This window comes from Cynara cardunculus, assembly GCF_001531365.2.
Source record: "Cynara cardunculus var. scolymus isolate 2C chromosome LG 3, CcrdV1, whole genome shotgun sequence".
Lineage (NCBI taxonomy): Eukaryota > Viridiplantae > Streptophyta > Magnoliopsida > Asterales > Asteraceae > Cynara > Cynara cardunculus.
This window is the reverse complement of record NC_037530.1, coordinates 38,197,069-38,214,417: the sequence shown is the minus strand read 5'-3', so window position 1 is coordinate 38,214,417 and position 17,349 is coordinate 38,197,069. Positions and strand designations below refer to the sequence as shown.

Genomic DNA, 17,349 nt, shown 5'->3' with positions numbered 1-17,349 from the left:
GAGGCTGTGGAAGGCGACGAGGCGACGGCGACGAAGCGGCGACGTGAGGCTGTGGAAGGCGACGAGGCGACGGCGACGAAGCGGCGACGTGAGGCGGCGACGAGCGGCGGCGACTAGATGCAAACCCTAGACAGGAGAGGACGAGACGACCAGAGACGAGGCGACGAGGCGACGGCGACCGGAGACGAGGCTGCGGCGATCGTAGGATGGGGGAGGGGCTGTGAGCGATGTGTGAGGATGACGGGAGAGAGGGCATAGTTGGAAAAATAAACATCTAAATGGTTTAGTGAGGTAGTAGATGCAAAATGGTTAAGAGGTTATTGTAATCATTAAGAGAGTTGTTTTTTTTTTTGCCAAACAGACCTAACCTCTTAGCGATTAAGAGGTTGGCTCTTAATGTAACCAATAAGAGCCAAACAAACAGCCACTTAGTATTTTTCTTTTATATATATATATATATATATATATATATAAACTAATAAATATATACAAATATCAGGTCGACCCTGCCGGTGTTCATCGTCCCACCCCTGTCCTCGATAAAATCCCGAATATGCCCTTGATCCCCGTACCATCCTCGAAATGAACCCGTAAATTTTGATTTTCGGTTTTTACCATCGGTTTCTGTTTTTTTACCATCGTTTTTTTCAAATCATGACCCAAGGGGCAACGAGGGTTAGGGGTTGTTTGTTTTCTTTTTAATAGTTCTATTAAGAGGCAACATTTGAATCGTTAAAAGGTGAATCTTGTTTTGCAAAAAAAATCTGTCTCTTAATAATTCTAAAACACTCTGAATGATTTTGTATCCTAAATCTCCTTTAATCATTAAGAACTTTAATTTCATTGTACATAATTACCGAACAATTATATTTTATTTTGCATTATATCATAAGAACCTTTTAATCATTTTGACCACTTAATAATTCTATATCAAACTATTCAACGATTAAAAAAAAACCTAGAGTTTGTTGAAAACTAGAGGAGGAGGCTACTGGTCCAACAATATCTAACGGTCAACCCCTACCAGCCCCCACTCACTTCCTCCACCATTACACCCCGATATTGCGTTTTCTGTGTGTCTTCTCTCACCATCTCTCTCAGCATCACCAGTCCCACACACAGACGAAAAGCAAAGAAAACGTTGCGACTTCATTTCCTTCTTTTGTTTTCTCTAAACCCTGACCCCACCTCCATAGTAACAGTGGAGGTAGGCAAAGAGACTAGAAGCAGTACGAGTAGCAGAAGACGAGTATACCATCACCACCGCGATGGCTAATCCATAGCAGAAGACGGAAGAAAAAAGCAAATACTGCCATGGTCATGTCGTCGTCCAATGATAATCATAATCATAATCATCCATCAACTTCTCTTACTAAAGACCTCTTTCCATCTACATCTCTCGCTCTCACTCTCGTAACTCGCAATTTTACTTATCTTCATCTCTTTCGTTTAGTTTTCGATTAGATTCTCGTTTTGTTGTTTGATTTTGGTTTGGATTTTTTTTATAGGGATTTTTTCGTGAGGGAGAAGAGCAGGCGGTGGATGATCGAAGGGAGGATGGTGGTAATACTACTACTACGGTGACGGAGATCAGTAGTGAGAATTCTGGACCGGCGAGATCACGATCGGATGATGATTTTGATGTTGATCCTGACGTCGATGACGGAGACGACGATAATAATAAGAACAAAAGTAAGAAGAGGAAAAAGTACCACCGCCACACCGCTGAACAAATTCGTGAAATGGAAGCGTATGTCACTTGTTTTTCCTTATACTAAATGTGTTTTTCATTGTTTGCCCCTAATACACACAGAATTGAACATGCAATTGATCATCCAAAATTCTTCCGCAATTGATTTCTTGTAGCTATGAATTTACTATCGTACTAATTTTAATAAATGGATCATGGTGAAACTTTCACCATGACAAAATTGTCTTGCCTGATGCATCTAGATCTTATTATCCGGTTGCATAGAATGTTCTTCCGTCCTAAATTAGGGATTGATAACAGATGAGTAGTGCAATTTGATGCATGGTGGTACTGTTTATAGTTCAAGAAAAACGATTGTTGAAATTAGGAATCAGTTTACATTGGGTCTAAGTTTAGAGATACAAAGTGACATTTAATTTACATAAACTTACATTATAAGAAGTTAAGAACATCATAGTTTCTGAAGATCATGTAATTATACCAGGAAGGGAAGCATTTGATTGCAGATGAGTTGGTAGCTTGTAACTCGGTTTATCAAGAATAGACTCGGTTTGAAGAACTCAGTAGACAATAAGTGAGAGGTGGATAGCCCATCAAAATAGGCTATAAAAGAATCTTTGCAAGAAAATGGAGGTGGTTGTGTAAGATGATACATTGAATAGGATCACTAATTCAGCTTTAAGAAACAACAAAAAAAAGGGTAAAGCTATTGTTAAATTAAAATAATAAAAAAATAAAGGTCATCATGTAAAGCTCTTTTCTTTCTCTTGTAATTTAATAATAAAGTGTATCACTCAAAATCAAGAAAGGGGAGGCAACAACTAACCACAAGCATGTGTGTTTGCATATTTTAAAGGTGATGTGGTGAAGTTTGGGACAATATTGTCACATGTATATATATATATATATATATATATATATGCCAAGTCTTTGTGTTGAATGACAATTCTGGTCCTTTGAGTTTGTGATATGACTCATCTTATTCAGAGTCATTAAAGTCTTCTATATTGTTGGTCAAATAGCTTAACAGTAGTGGGAAGTCACAAATTCTAAATGTTACTTTGTGTGTGAACTCCCTATGACTGACTAATTACACTTCAAACTTTATAAACTCTACTAAATCTCATTTGCATGTCTTGTTAAAACGCTATATGCCTTCAAAAAAGTACAATTTTGCCTGCAAGAACAATTTTGTGATGGCATCTTTCATGATTTGTTTGTCTGCTTCCTCAGCTATCTTTTGGGTGATATCCCACCATCGATAGCTAATCCCTGAAGAAGTAAAGTTAGCCATTTATATACAGAGGGAAGTTTGCATTAATATACATACAAAATGAATTTTGAAGAGTGATTTTGTTAGATTGAATGGGTAGTAATTATGCAAAAATTTACTCATGACATTGTTTCTCTACATCAGTAAGGCATCACAATTTGAAGTACACCCTATCTAATAGCCTTTCCTAACCCAACGGCTTACAAGTACTCATGGAATATTCTTCGATATACTAGCAAATCGGATGACTCAGATTGAATAATATACAATTTAGCAGGTCAGGATGCATGATTGTTTTATATCAACGGTTGACCTTCCGTTTGCAGGTTATTTAAGGAGTCACCTCACCCGGATGAGAAGCAGAGACAACAGTTGAGCAAGCGGTTAGGCCTTCATCCCAGACAAGTGAAGTTCTGGTTTCAAAATCGCAGAACCCAAATTAAGGTTAGTTAGATGCATGCCAACAAATAGTTGTTGGTTACAGTTACGATAAAAAGAAAATCCGTCATATCTATTCAGGTTGCACAAAAAGTGACGGCAAAACTGTGCTGCTGTTGCAGGCTATACAGGAGCGCCATGAAAATTCATTGTTGAAATCAGAAATGGATAAACTACGTGATGAGAATAAGATGTTGAGGGAGACAATTAAGAAGGGTACTTGTCCTAACTGTGGTTTTGGTAGCTCTAGCAAGGATGCCATCACTTACACCGATGAACAGCAGCTTCGGATTGAAAATGCGAAACTTAAAGCTGAGGTTGTACAGTTATCAATTATTCACCTGAATTGAGTCTTTATTCATTAGAAGTGATGCACCTCAAATTTATAACTGAACTGGTGTTATATGTAGATTGAGAAACTGAGGACGTCAATTGGGAAATATCCACAGGGAATGTCACCAACAAACTCCTGTTCTGCAGGAAATGAACAAGAAAGCAGAAGCTCCTTAGATTTGTGTAGTGGGGTATTTGGGCTGGAAAAGTCTAGAATAATGGAGATTGTCAATCTAGCTATGGAAGAGCTCATAAAGATGGCTAGTGCTGGGGAACCACTGTGGATCCATAGCTTTGAGACAGGTCGAGAAATACTTAATTACGATGAATACTTGCATGAGTTCCCCATCGACACTTCAAGCAATGTTCAACATAAGAGATGCATCGAGGCATCTAGAGATAGTGGCATTGTCTTTATGGATCTCCCACAGCTAGTTCAAAGTTTCATGGATGTGGTACAGTGCACATATAACTTCATATTTCAATTCTAATTTTCAACTAAATGATCTAGCTGCTCTTTGCAGCCTTGTGTTGTGAGTTGTAATATTCATTAATACCAAAACCCAAGATACAAGCATGAATCAATATGGATATCGCCCACTTGAACTTTCTGGTTGACATGAAATATATGATGGTAGAATTCTGTTTGGATAGGTTTTATTAGTCATTTTCTAATGTCTACTTGTTATTATAGAAACAATACGAAGAGATGTTTCCATGCATGATCTCGAAAGCAGCTACCCTTGATGTTATCTGCAACGGGGAGGGTGCTAACAGAAATGGGGCAGTTCAATTGGTGAGTACAAGGGAAACTGTAATAACTCGTCCCACCTGGATAGAAAAAGGATTTGTGAGGTCCTTGTAACCTTAAGTTGTGGGATACCAATAACTTCCACCATGGTGTTAAGTGTGGATTCAAAGTTATTGGGCCTGCCTGTTGCTTTGGGCTTTGACATTGCCGATTACAAGGAGGAAGATTTTGGGCAGACCTCATGAGGACGTTAGGAGTTTAAGTGGGAAACTTATAACAACTCGTCCCACATGGATACAAAAGGGATCTGTGAGTTTCTTATTAGCCTCAAGTTGTGGGCTACCAATAACTTCCACCATGGTTTTAAGTTGGATTCGAAGTTATTGGGCCAACCTGTTGCTTTGGGCTTTGGGGTGTTTTAGAAACAATTCATAATGTACTCTGTCATCTTTGGTAACATAAAAAGTTGGTTGATGGTTGATTTTTCCTATTGGCTGCAGATGTTTGCAGAGCTGCAAATGCTAACTCCTTTGGTGGCCACAAGAGAAATGTACTTTGTGAGATACTCCAAGCAATTGAATGCTGATAAGTGGGCAATTGTGGACATTTCTATCGACAATGTCGAAAAAAATATTGATGTGTCCCTTGCTAGATGTAGAAAACGTCCATCTGGTTGCATCATGGAGGACAAATCAAACGGCCACTGTAAGGTAATGTTAGCCAAGGATTTCAGATGTGATATTGACTCTGTTTTAGTGACTAACAAAATTATCTTTGGGTTTCCATATGTCTTTTTTCCCACTAGATGGAAATTCCTTTTAGAAAGCCGAGAGAAATTGATGTCAAATGTTCCTTCTGAAAATATCGAATGTGTTCTTTCAGGTGACATGGATAGAGCATTTGGAATGCCAGAAAAGCATCTCTCATTCTATGTATCGTGCAATCATCAATAGTGGTTTAGCTTTTGGAGCAAGGCATTGGATGGCCACATTGCAGCAACAATGCGAGCGTCTTGTGTTCTTCCTTGCAACAAATGTTCCTACTAAGGATTCTACCGGTATTTAAATCTAGACTTCTTCATGCTCCTCTTTCATATGCCATTTTTCTAGAACTTCACCCTGAATACATCTATTCAATCAGGCATTTCTACACTGGCCGGGAGGAAAAGTATTTTGAAATTGGCACAGAGAATGACATGGAGTTTCGGTCGAGCACTAGGTGCCTCAAGCCATTGCACATGGAAAAAGATACTGAGCAAGACAGGGGATGACATAAGGGTGGCATCTAGGAAGAACCTAAATGATCCCGGTGAACCCTTAGGGGTGATACTTTGTGCAGTATCATCTATATGGTTGCCTGTTTCTCACACTGTTCTTTTTGATTTTCTAAGAGACGAAACTCAAAGAAATGAGGTATACATAAACTCCTTCTCAGGCTTTTCCTAAGATTGTTGAAGTTGATACAGAGTAATGTTAAAACAAAGACTAGATCAAAGGTTTCAAGATTTATTTTGCCTGAATTTCAGTGGGATATTATGTCTAATGGAGGTCCGGTGCAATCTATAGCAAACTTGGCAAAAGGAAAAGATCGAGGAAATACCGTCTCCATCCATGTAAGATTTTCCCTGATTTATGTCCACCATGTGCTAGTCCTGGTCATTCTACATGTCTCTTACTCTTGCATAAGCCAGGGTCTTCATGGAAACAACCGCTCTACTCTTTGCGGTAGAGGACAGGTCTGCTTACCCCCCCCCCCCGGGGACCCTACTTTTGAATGGGATTTATTGGGTTTGTTCGGTTTTGTAAACCTTGTCAAACAAATCCGCAAATGATTCTGTAGGTTTCAAAATACTGGAATACAAATGCAAGTGGACCACAAACAACAAATACGGAAAATCTAGGTCTAGCAACAAGTAAATGGCTATCCAAGTATAATATACCAACTACAAGCTAAATCCAAGGCAATATAACCATAGGCGAAGGATGACATAAAAACATCTCTTTCCATGTCTTCGGATACAACCCATAAGGGTTTGCCCGTTCTTTGTACATATAGGCCAGATATGAATGTTTTATTCATTTCATAYGGGACTACTTACTTACCTAAAGTGAACTTTTGGCTTACCTAAAAAGTGGACTGAAGGAACTGACCTAAGCATAGCTCTCTCTCTCAAATAAAAATGCCTTTCATTTCTCTTTTAAAACCTCTGTCCTACTTATAGCCTCAGTCCTCCAGCCTATCGAAAGTCATCTTTTTATTARCATTAACCAACAACACATGCACTTTGTTGGCACTAAAAAAAAGGTTATTCAATCCACTAATGCAACTGAAGGAATTACCTCTTTTGAACCGGAATAAGAAAGAGCTCATAACCACTACTTGTGAACAGCTCTCCTCAACTGAAGGCGCACCTACTGTTACTAGAAGTCTAGTCTCTSTGTGAGAAGGAAAATTATAGTGAAAAGCGTAATAAGGGATTGAAACCCTTGATCACTTTTAATCTCATGCCCACCTATGAATTGCCCTTTAGAAGGGAATTGATGCGGTACATCACGATGCACTTCATTAGTGTTGACATTCAATTAGGATCGATCCAAGGGTGGAGACATGAGATATCTTCTTACGCTTCTCACCATAACTTCCCTTCTCACTAGAAAACCCAACCCTATAACCATAAACTAGCAAATGAGACACGAGATTCAACGTGGTTCCGCTGCCGTGAGGTAGTGTGTACGTCCACCCCCAAGAGAGAGAGATCACTTATATTAATAAAGGGAGTACAAATGCAGCTTGCAATGAAAGATTGATCACCAAAATCTAGCTATAATAGAACACAAGAAGGCTTTTCTCTAAAAACTAAACAAACTGAAACTAAAAGGCTTCATATATGGTGAATATGAGCTAGGGGGCCAGGGCCAAAATGGGGTGAAAAAGCCCCAAATCTGCCAAGATATTCGTCCCAACCCCCCCCCCCCCCAAAATCGCAAAAATTGTACCGAAGGTTCAGGGCCAGGCACAATCAAGCCTCGCTGAGAGTCCCCTGTTCCTATTTTATGTAGCACAACAGGTTGGTTTGGTTTGGTTTATCCGTGTAAGATTTGTTTCTTTTCGATCAAATAAAAAGGAGAGAAAAATGCGGTCATCCTATCTTGATATTATTTCTTTAATCCAGACAATGAAGTCGAAGGAGAACATGTGGATGCTTGAGGATAGTTGCACAAACAGTTACGAATCCATGGTCGTTTGTGCTCCAGTCAGTGTGAGCAGCATGCAATCTGTAATGGCTGGCTGTGACTCTAGCAACATCTCTATATTACCCTCGGGTTTTTCCATTCTTCCTGATGGGGTCGAGACAAGGCCGTTGGTGATCACTTCGAAAGCACAGGATAAGAGTTGGGAAGGCTTAGGAGGGTCGTTACTAACTGTTGGTTTTCAGATCCTTACAAGCAATTCCCCCACGGGTAAACATAGTATCGAATCCGTGGAGTCGATCAATACACTTATCTCGACAACTCTGCATAATATCAAGGTTGGTTTACAGTGTGATGATCAGTGATCAATAACCCCGCCCCCGCCCCCTCCCCCGCCCTACCTATCGACTTCAGATATATACTGATGTAACATGAGGAATTGATTCCAAAAAGGTGTCATAAATTTGGCTTTTTCCAAATATTAGGTGAAAAGGTCTTTTGGTACAAGTAAATATTTGGTGGGTTTCATGCTCTGGTGAGATGAAGACAATATGCTAGTATGTAAAACTCTTTGATAATGGTTAATTTTAAGAACACATTGTATAGCTTTTTATCCCAGAAGATGAACACATTGTGGCTTATCTTGAAGGGTAAAATTATCAATTGATTTAGTGGTAATTAAACCATTTTCATAACTACTTGGCCTTGAGGATTAAGGCAATGGCCATCAAGCCCTTATATATACTTGCATAACAGTTGCAACGTATTGTATATAAGGTTGAAACGGATCAAAGGCAGACTCAGAAGCATCGAGTCATAAGACTATTCAGAAGCTCGTAATCAAAAGGCTGAGAAGCTCCAAGTCGTAACTCTTCACGATCAAGAAGCTAGCATCCGAAGAAATTGTCAAATTCTATATGATGTTGGGTTCTAAGTTCTAGCACGCTTCATCCGGTGAAGGCTAGATGGGCTCGAATACAAATTGTAAACCCCGCGAAGAATCGTGTCAGAGAGAGTTATGATGATAAGCGTAAGAAGAATGCTCACTCATGAATTGCGCTTTAGAAGGGAATTGGTCTGGTGCATCTCGATGTACCTCATTAGTGTTCACATTCAATTATGATTGATCCAAATATGAAGATTTATTTTTGCCCTTCTCACCAGGACCCGGTCCTTGTAAACCTTGCTTATTATATTAATTGAAATTGAAGAAGAAGCTTGAAACCGAATTTTTCCAGTATTTCAAATATACTATTTTCTCAATGGGTTGTTCTCTTTGAATAGATGTACAAAGTATGGAAGTTAAGATAAGTATGCTTCTTAATAACAGGTATTACGACCCATTGCACGATATGTTTTTATCCGACAAGTGCTTATTGGTTAAGAGTCTTTCTCTTATCAAATAAGATTCTCAATCCTTGTTATTAGTTGAGATTATCAGGTTTTTGCAATGTAACTGACAGCCGGCAAATGCCTTAACCGGTAATCATTTGGTACTCGGCCCTAACCAGTAATTTGTATAGATACTCGCTCTGGGTTGGATTCAAGAAAAACCATAAAGAAAATGAAAACCTCTTGGTAACCGTTCATCAATACAGTTTGGTTTGAGTTTGGCTCCAAATGTCAAAAGTACCGGGAGGTCCAGGTTCAAATCCATGAAGGAATAAAAATCCCTTGTGGCCACGGAGGTTCAAATACGGTGGCTCCATGCTATCTGCAAAACAGGTGGTCGTCCGAAGATTAGTCGGCGAGCATAGCGGTTTGGATATCATGTTAACAAAAAAAAATGGTACGGATGGATTCAAACCATACAATCGTTCAACAAGATGTGCCATAGACTCATCGGCGTCGGAGAGGTTCATTTGAGGTTATAAGCTTTTCCGGTGATTATTCTGTGGTGCAAGCAGCTTGTTGACGCGAGGGGAAAGGCAAGTAACGCTTTTTACATGTAAAGTTTCTTTCACATTGAGGGTTTGTTCTCTGAAGCAATCAATCAAACAGATGGTGGACAAAATAGGTGTATGGATGACCTGCCGAATGTCGGAATATCTCCAAACTGAGCTCGCGAAACGATTCAACGTCTTCAAATCATGGGAAATTCCGTCCAAAACCGACTTCTTCAACCAACATTCGCGATCAATCAGAGCAGTTGTTGGAAACGGAGCACACGGAGCTGACTCCAGCTTAATCGAATCACTTCCATATCTAGAGATCATCTCGAGTCACAGTTCTGGCTTAGATAAGATCGATCTGGTGAAATGCAAAGAGAAGATAATTAGGGTTACATCCACTCCTGACGCCTTGACTGATGAAGTCGCCGATTTGGCCATACTGCTGATTCTGGCGACTCTCAGAAAGATTTGTGCCGGCGATCAGTATGTAAGGAATAGGATGTGGAATCAAGGAGACTTCGAATCGACCACCAGAGTACGTTTCTTCCTTCCTTCCTTGATCAGAACATAAATTCAAACAAAAAGTTGATCCAAACATTTTGATTTGGAACTATATTTCATCGATTCATATCCAGCACAATCTGGATCTCGAATTTCTGGTTTGCTAGAATCACTGATCGTTTAATTTTACTTTCAGGTAAGTGGAAAACCAGTGGGGATTATAGGGTTGGGAAGAATAGGGTCGGCAATTGCGAAAAGATTGGAGGCATTTTGTTGTTCTATTAGTTACTACTCCAGATCAGAGAAACCAAATTCAGGTTACAAGTATTATCCAAATGTGATTGAATTGGCTATCAATTGTGAAATCTTGGTTATTGCTTGTTCATTGTCCCAATCCACACGCCATATAATCAACCGTGAAGTAATAGATGCTTTGGGGCCAAAAGGATTTCTCATTAACATTGCACGAGGGGGTCATGTAGATGAACGCGAGCTTGTGTTGGCTCTTGTTGAACGTAGACTTGGTGGGGCAGGGCTTGATGTGTTCGAACATGAACCAGAGGTACCTGACCAACTCATTCATCTTGATAATGTGGTTCTATCGCCCCATGTAGGGGCTTGCACAGCGGAAACCCGGATGGCCATGGCTGATCTTGTTGTAGCAAATCTGGTGGCTCATTTCTCTGATCAACCATTGATAACGCCTGTGATCTGAGAGAGATTATGCATCTGAAGGTAATTTGCATAAAGATTTGATCTTTTTACTGTCATAGTGCACATCTGAGACTCCACCAATTACTTTAAAAAAATGGGGTTATTTAGAGGGTACAAAATAGAAGGAATTGATCTATTTTCAAACAAACTACACTTTCAACAAATGTGTGATATTCAGAATCAAATGATCTCTGGCTTGATCAGAAGATCCTTTCAATTGGCTAAAAACCCTTCCTTTAAGGGAACTAATTCTTGTGGAATTATATTGAATATTTGACGGAACTTTTTATACCTTACGAACAAACCAATCCTTGTCTACCAACCACACATTACTCTTTCTAAATTCATGTCCTTGTGCATGCAAGTGACATTCTTATTCTTGTGTCGTGTAGTAGCATGCTAAAACCTGTCAAAAGTTCATGAATTTAAAAAAAAATACAAGTGGTGATATAACCAAAGGACTCTTTAATATAGATGTTCCTTAGAATAAACAACTTAATGAGCTTAACGGGACTCACAGCTTATTCCGTCTGTTATACATGACTGTTTGGTAGTGGCTTGATAATAAGAAAGTGGCTTATTCAATAAGCTTAATGGGAAAGTTTTATGAAGAAAGCCAAGTATTTTCCAAATGGGGCCCTCCCAATTTAAAAAACATGTCCTTTCTATCTATGAAAAAACTCTCTCCAACTAAAACCTTCATGATTTATATAAACAGATTAATCAATACAGACAACTTTATCCATAAAGGAATCATGAAAAACCAACTGAAGAGGCCTTAGATTTCTTTATTGTGGTGTTACATCAGGATTAGGAAGATTCAGCACCTCCCAAGACTTCTATAATCTTCTGAAGATCTTGCACACATCCTAAAATATGACTGCGACCCAAAATTTGTGTGAATCAGAGGCCCTTCACCATCACTAGTATCATAGTGCTTATTATTATTAGTTCTTAGATAACATATACGTTCTTTAAATTGTGGATGCAGAAAATAAAATACATCAAGCAGTAGTAATCTACATTAAAAACCCAATAAAAGACAAGTAAAAAAGCTTACAGGCTGCCAAAACTAAATTTCTCTGCATATCCCTAACTATTAGCTATTAGATACAAGTTGATAGAAAGAAGATATGAACACAAATTTTACCTATTTATTTTGTGGGTTTTCAGTATTTTGAGAGATCTAAGATTATGATTATGATTATGATTATGAAGATAGAGATGAAGCCCCTTTGAAGATGAGGAAATTGAGTGTCTCCAGTGTGAAGTAGATAAAAGTTCCTTTGGTGTGAGTGAAGAAACATCCAAAGTTTGATCCCACCACACATTGCCATCCATTCCCATATTTCTTGTCAAACTCCTGTCACCATTCCATATCATCATCATCATCATCATCATACATTTATTCAAACCCCCATCTTTCTTCAAGATTCACAAAACCAGATGTCCATGTATACATACATATGCATTACCATATTATAGACTATTCAACCCCCATCTTTCTTCAAGATTCACAAAACCAGGTGTCTATATATATATATATATATACAGAGAGAGAGAGAGAGAGAGAGAGAGAAGGGATTTTGATAGGATAATTGTACCTTTTTGATGTGGGCAGCAATGGATTTGCAGTCAAGAACATCAAAGAGATCTAGAGCTTGAGAAGCATAAGCCATGGCTTGGATCTGCATCTTGATTGGCATGTCTGTATCCTCTACCAGTGCTTTCCCTTCCAACATCTCTCTCTCTCTCTCTCTCTCTCTCTCTCTCTCTCTACCCTTTATCCACAAATGGACAGGTGTTTATTATATGGGTGTAAGTAGGTGATAACTATGAGGTAAAAGCAAAAGAAAAAAGAAAAAGGATTTATAGAGATGTAGAAAGGCAGAGACATGAGGGATGACTAATCTAACATTTCCCCTCAAATTTCTTGTATAATGTTAAAAATGCTGACGTTATTCCATTCTATCTTCTTTCAGAAATAAAGAAATCCATTTCACTTGACTGGGATACTGTGAAATCTCACCTTTATTTATTTAAATCTAGGTGTTGTTATCAAAGTTCATCTGTAAAGACTTTAAATTATTTATAGTTATTTAAAGATTGGTCGATACACTACACCATCCATAAATTTAACTACGATCACATGGTAGGTAATTTTAAGATCGATCCATCCGTTAAAATCAACCTACTTCAAAGATTTGACAGTGTTATGTAATTTTATTTTAAATTATAAGAGTTTAATTAAAATTGTCATAAATTTGGAGTTTATAAAAAGCAAAGTCTGGAACGGACAGCGATGTTAAGGATAAGTAGAAAAGGTTGGGATGAATAAATAATAAAAACAAAAGCTTGGGATAAGGGAGATTGAGTTCTATGTTCAATAAGGTTGCAGGCTGTTTTTGTTATATGGACCGGATAAAATTCATTGTCTCATGTTTAACGTAATATGAAATACGACAATAATTTATTGTTCCACGTTTGATGCAACAATGGAACAAAGATAAGAACCACGACAAGGTGGGACATCATTGCACAAAAAAGTTTTTTCTTGTTTCACCAAAATAGGTGAAATAAGATTAGACAAGAATGAGACAAAAAACTAAAATATTACTAACTTTCGTTTGATATATAACTTTAACATGATATTTGTTTTTAATAGTCAACATCGCTAGTTGCGACTGTCGCCACCACCAGTAGCCACCATCAGCGACCTCCTCCTCCACAACCACCATCGATTATCAAAGTCTATCACCACCTTCACAACCACCATCGGCCACCTACCACAACCGTCTATCACCACTACCACCGTTGGCCAATCTCCACCTTCTCTTCTACTACAACAACCTCCTCCACAACCATCGCCGTCCACTGACCACCACCACTACCATTGTTGGCCACCTCCACCTTCTCTTCTACTACAACCTCATCCACCACCTCCTTAACCATCGTCGTCTATTGACCGCCACCATCCGTTGCCGCCACCACTACCACTGTTGGTCACCTCCACCTTCTCTTTTACTACAACCTCCTCCACCTCCTCCACAACCATCGTCGGCCACCGACCAACACCGTTCATTGCCTCCACCATCGGCTACCACTACCACTGCCCACCACCGCTACCACTATCACTGCCCACCACCACCACCACCACCATGGGCTACCACTACCATCGTCGGCCACCACTATCGGCTACCGCTACCACTATCTACCATATTCATGTCCTCCACAACCACAACCGTTCATCTCCACCACCACCACTACCCACCATCACACCTACCTCTACCATATAGGCCACAACTACCTCCTCCACCATTGTCGACCGCCACCACCACCATTATCCACCATCTTCACGTCCTCCACAACCACTATTGTCCACCAATCACCAATGCTTCTACTCCATAACCATTGTTGTTGCAACAATCTTTACCTTACCTTCACCAATTGATAAAGATCTTTCAAACCGAATAAAACGTAATTTCTTCTTTGTATGAATCGGGTTCTAGCAAAATACCATCAATTATATAAAAAATCTCATTCAAATTTGGTACGATTTTATATTTATGTATAAGAAAATTGTGTAAAAATGTTTATAAATTAAAGTATTTACTTTATTTGTTTTAATTATAACTATTATATGATATATAAAATCATAAAATAACTTTTGAGGACAACTTATCTAGTTCTGTCATATCTAGCCCTAGTCGTACCTAGACATACACTTGTTCTGTATAGTCTTATCCTCTTGTTATGTTCAGTCCTATATAATCATGTCTGCGTACCAAACGTTACCGCATAGTCGGTTAATCGTACAAATATTGTCATGTTTTGCTTATATCTAGATTTATAGTTTTAAAACGAGTTTGACATAAGTTCTATCTAGTTTTTTATAAGACAATATTTGTTCTCTCAATTGATCTGGGATCTCATAATCCACCTTTCTTAAGAGCCTAACATCCTCATTGACACACCCGTCCACTTGCTATAATTGTTTAATTTTTGAAAAAAAATATGTATTATAAGGTTGTGAATTTTTCTAAATTTGGACAAGTTTTAAAATGGATTACCATGAAAAATATACTAAATTTTACTATATTCCTACCAATTAAAAATCTTGAATTCAAATGTTTGAGAGATTAATAATATTTTATTAAATGTATAAAATATAAATACTATATTACAAAGCATTTGATAAAAATTCTTAAAAACCAATTTTTATGCATGAAGTACTGTTTATTGATGMATATTACTTAAAATTCAAGATCACAAGTAAATTGTGCGTAAGTACAACTTATTAAAGTTTTATGTTTGAATTTGTAAGTACAAACGTCCATGAGAGTTCATTTATTATGATTTGAATATTTATAGAAGGTTACTAGAGTTCATTAATCATGATCAATACTCTATATTATGAAACAATCAAAACTTTTATGAAATCACATATTCATCAAATTAAATGGACGGTTGAGATTGAGTTGTATTGGTTGTACAAATGTAAATGGTCACATAATAATTCACAAACACACACACACACACACATATATATATATATATAGGGGCACGTTCAATTGAAAACCGTGCAATTCTAAGAAACCGTGTAAACCAATTTCAACCAATAGGAAAATTCCATTCTTTTCTAATTAAATTTAATTATTAAGGGTATTTCGGTCATTTAAGTTATTTCTATTAAATATGGAAATAATTAAGGAGTATTAATTATGGAAAAGTAATAATGAAATTCTTAAAAATGGTAATTTTTAAATATGTAATTATATTATGATAATAAAAATTAAAAGTAAATACAATGTAATCTAAGTGAATCTGGATTGTGATTATTGGAGATTGTAAGTTTGTGATTGAATTCATTCAAAAACATTGTGGTTGATGAAAAAAAATTCAAAATGATGAAACTGGTTCATGACATGGGATTAAAATGAGTGGTGGAATACTTGTTTGGTGACCCCGATTCATTTGTGGTTTAGTTGATCTATATAGTTATGGAATGTGAAAATGAAACTTGTTCATAATGTTTGTGATTCCTCAAGAAGTAATATGATGATGAAACAAGTTTCATGTAGATGAAACTGGTTCATGACATGGGATTAACAATGAGTGGTGGAATACTTGCTTGATGACCCGATTCATTTGTGGTTTAGTTGATCCATATAGTTGAAGAATGTGAAAATGAAACTTCTTCATAATATTTGGGTTCGTCAGCAAGTAATATAATGATGAAACAAGTTTCGTGTAGATGAAACTGGTTCATGATGTTAACGCATACGAGGAGTGGTGGAACATTTGCATAGTTACCCAATTCATTTAAGATTTAGTTGTATCATTAGCATGTGAATGTGAGGATGAAACATGTGCACAATGTATGCGTTTTGCAATGAAATAATTTCATAATTGAAGTGTATGAAACTGGTGTATGATGTAAGATTATATTTTTAATATATTTTTTTTATTTCCTTAAATAAACTAAAATAATCTTTTACACTTTTACCCTTATTGATGATATAAGATTATATTTTTAGTATGTATTTTTTTCATTTCCTTAAATAAACTAAAATAATCTTAACCGTTGATTAATAAAATGGATGGATGAGATTGGTTTACACGGTTTCTTAGAATTGGGGCGGTTTTTATTTGAACGCTCCTCTATATAGAGGAGCGTTCAAATGCGAACCCTCTCCGTTTGTGTAAACCGTGTGAACCAATCTCAACCATCCATTTTCTTGATCAATGATCAAGATTTGTAGGCTTTATTTATGGAAATTAAAAAAAAATAAAAATAAAAATTCAATTTATTTAATCAGTAAGGGTATAATGGTAAACATAATTATCAATTCCTAAGCTCCTAATCGCAATCTTTCATCAGAATCCCGTCTTCATCGCGAACATTCCCAAATCACTGCAAAGGTATCACTTCTTCCCAATCGAATATAGTGTTTCCAAAATCATCGATCATCAACATATTCAAGAAAAATGGTCGGCAATAATGGAGGTATGTCGAATAACTTTGAAAAATACAATTCATCATGTATCACGATGAAAGTTGTGCATTAATCTCGAATAACTTTGAAAAATAAAACTTGCATTAYAATGAAATTATTTCGTTACAATGAAACACTTTCATGATGAATGTATTTCATTAATTTTTTTTTTAATTTTCTTCATTACATATTTCACATGAAACTATTTCGTTATATATTTCACTTYAATCTATCTCATCATACACCCGTTTCATTATACGTATATTTCAAAAAGAACAAAATCCAATATGCACTCGTTTCATGACCATTCTAACAACAGAGCGGTTCAACTTCTGATACAATGCATAATGTATCACGATGAAAGTAGTGCATTAAACTAGCTATACTTTCTTAACTTTTCACATGAATCTATTTCATTAACTTTTCCACCTCAATCTATTTCATTAACTCTTTTAAATTAATCTACTCCATAATGCACCCATTTCGTGATACGTTAATTTCAAAAGTAACAAAACGATTTATGCAACAGTATCATGACTATTATAACAA

At 37.2% G+C, this 17,349-nt stretch overlaps 3 protein-coding genes across 6 annotated transcripts; 2 read left to right on the top strand and 1 right to left on the bottom strand.

The window, feature by feature from the left end:
* The first annotated feature begins 1,082 nt into the window (after positions 1-1,082).
* LOC112509304 (homeobox-leucine zipper protein GLABRA 2) lies at positions 1,083-8,302 on the top strand. 3 transcript variants are annotated; one of them, XM_025114186.1, is made up of 11 exons: positions 1,083-1,317; positions 1,509-1,750; positions 3,311-3,428; positions 3,545-3,739; positions 3,833-4,210; positions 4,450-4,551; positions 5,007-5,216; positions 5,389-5,563; positions 5,647-5,918; positions 6,032-6,118; positions 7,679-8,302. In XM_025114186.1, exons 1-11 carry the CDS (start codon positions 1,315-1,317, stop codon positions 8,060-8,062), a joined length of 2,166 nt encoding a protein of 721 aa, XP_024969954.1. In that variant the 5' UTR covers positions 1,083-1,314; the 3' UTR covers positions 8,063-8,302. The 3 variants fall into 3 exon arrangements, with proteins under 3 accessions (XP_024969954.1, XP_024969953.1, XP_024969955.1); XM_025114185.1 differs by having other exon boundaries at positions 1,083-1,413; XM_025114187.1 differs by lacking the exon at positions 3,833-4,210 and having other exon boundaries at positions 1,083-1,413.
* Positions 8,303-9,424: 1,122 nt separating this feature from the next.
* On the top strand, positions 9,425-12,922 carry LOC112510162 (hydroxyphenylpyruvate reductase-like). Of its 2 annotated transcripts, XM_025115480.1 has the most exons (3): positions 9,425-10,124; positions 10,287-10,825; positions 12,787-12,922. In XM_025115480.1, exons 1-2 carry the CDS (start codon positions 9,699-9,701, stop codon positions 10,803-10,805), a joined length of 945 nt encoding a protein of 314 aa, XP_024971248.1. In that variant the 5' UTR covers positions 9,425-9,698; the 3' UTR covers positions 10,806-10,825; positions 12,787-12,922. The 2 variants fall into 2 exon arrangements, with proteins under 2 accessions (XP_024971248.1, XP_024971249.1); XM_025115481.1 differs by lacking the exon at positions 12,787-12,922 and having other exon boundaries at positions 10,287-11,032.
* Positions 11,752-12,588, bottom strand: LOC112510164 (dynein light chain 1, cytoplasmic-like). The gene is made up of 2 exons (XM_025115483.1): positions 12,409-12,588; positions 11,752-12,167 (listed from the first exon to the last, which is right to left on the bottom strand). Exons 1-2 carry the CDS (start codon positions 12,544-12,546, stop codon positions 12,015-12,017), a joined length of 291 nt encoding a protein of 96 aa, XP_024971251.1. The 5' UTR covers positions 12,547-12,588; the 3' UTR covers positions 11,752-12,014.
* Positions 12,923-17,349: the final 4,427 nt, after the last annotated feature.

Coding starts and splice junctions, on each gene's coding strand:
- LOC112509304 (XM_025114185.1), top strand. CDS start 1,315: ATGGTCATGTCGTCGTCCAATGATAATCATAATCATAATCATCCATCA. Junction 5,564..5,646: donor TCCTACTAAGGATTCTACCG/GTATTTAAATCT, acceptor CTATTCAATCAG/GCATTTCTACACTGGCCGGG. Junction 5,919..6,031: donor ACGAAACTCAAAGAAATGAG/GTATACATAAAC, acceptor CCTGAATTTCAG/TGGGATATTATGTCTAATGG.
- LOC112510162 (XM_025115480.1), top strand. CDS start 9,699: ATGGTGGACAAAATAGGTGTATGGATGACCTGCCGAATGTCGGAATAT. Junction 10,125..10,286: donor ACTTCGAATCGACCACCAGA/GTACGTTTCTTC, acceptor TTTTACTTTCAG/GTAAGTGGAAAACCAGTGGG.
- LOC112510164 (XM_025115483.1), bottom strand. CDS start 12,546: ATGTTGGAAGGGAAAGCACTGGTAGAGGATACAGACATGCCAATCAAG. Junction 12,168..12,408: donor TTGCTGCCCACATCAAAAAG/GTACAATTATCC, acceptor GAATGGTGACAG/GAGTTTGACAAGAAATATGG.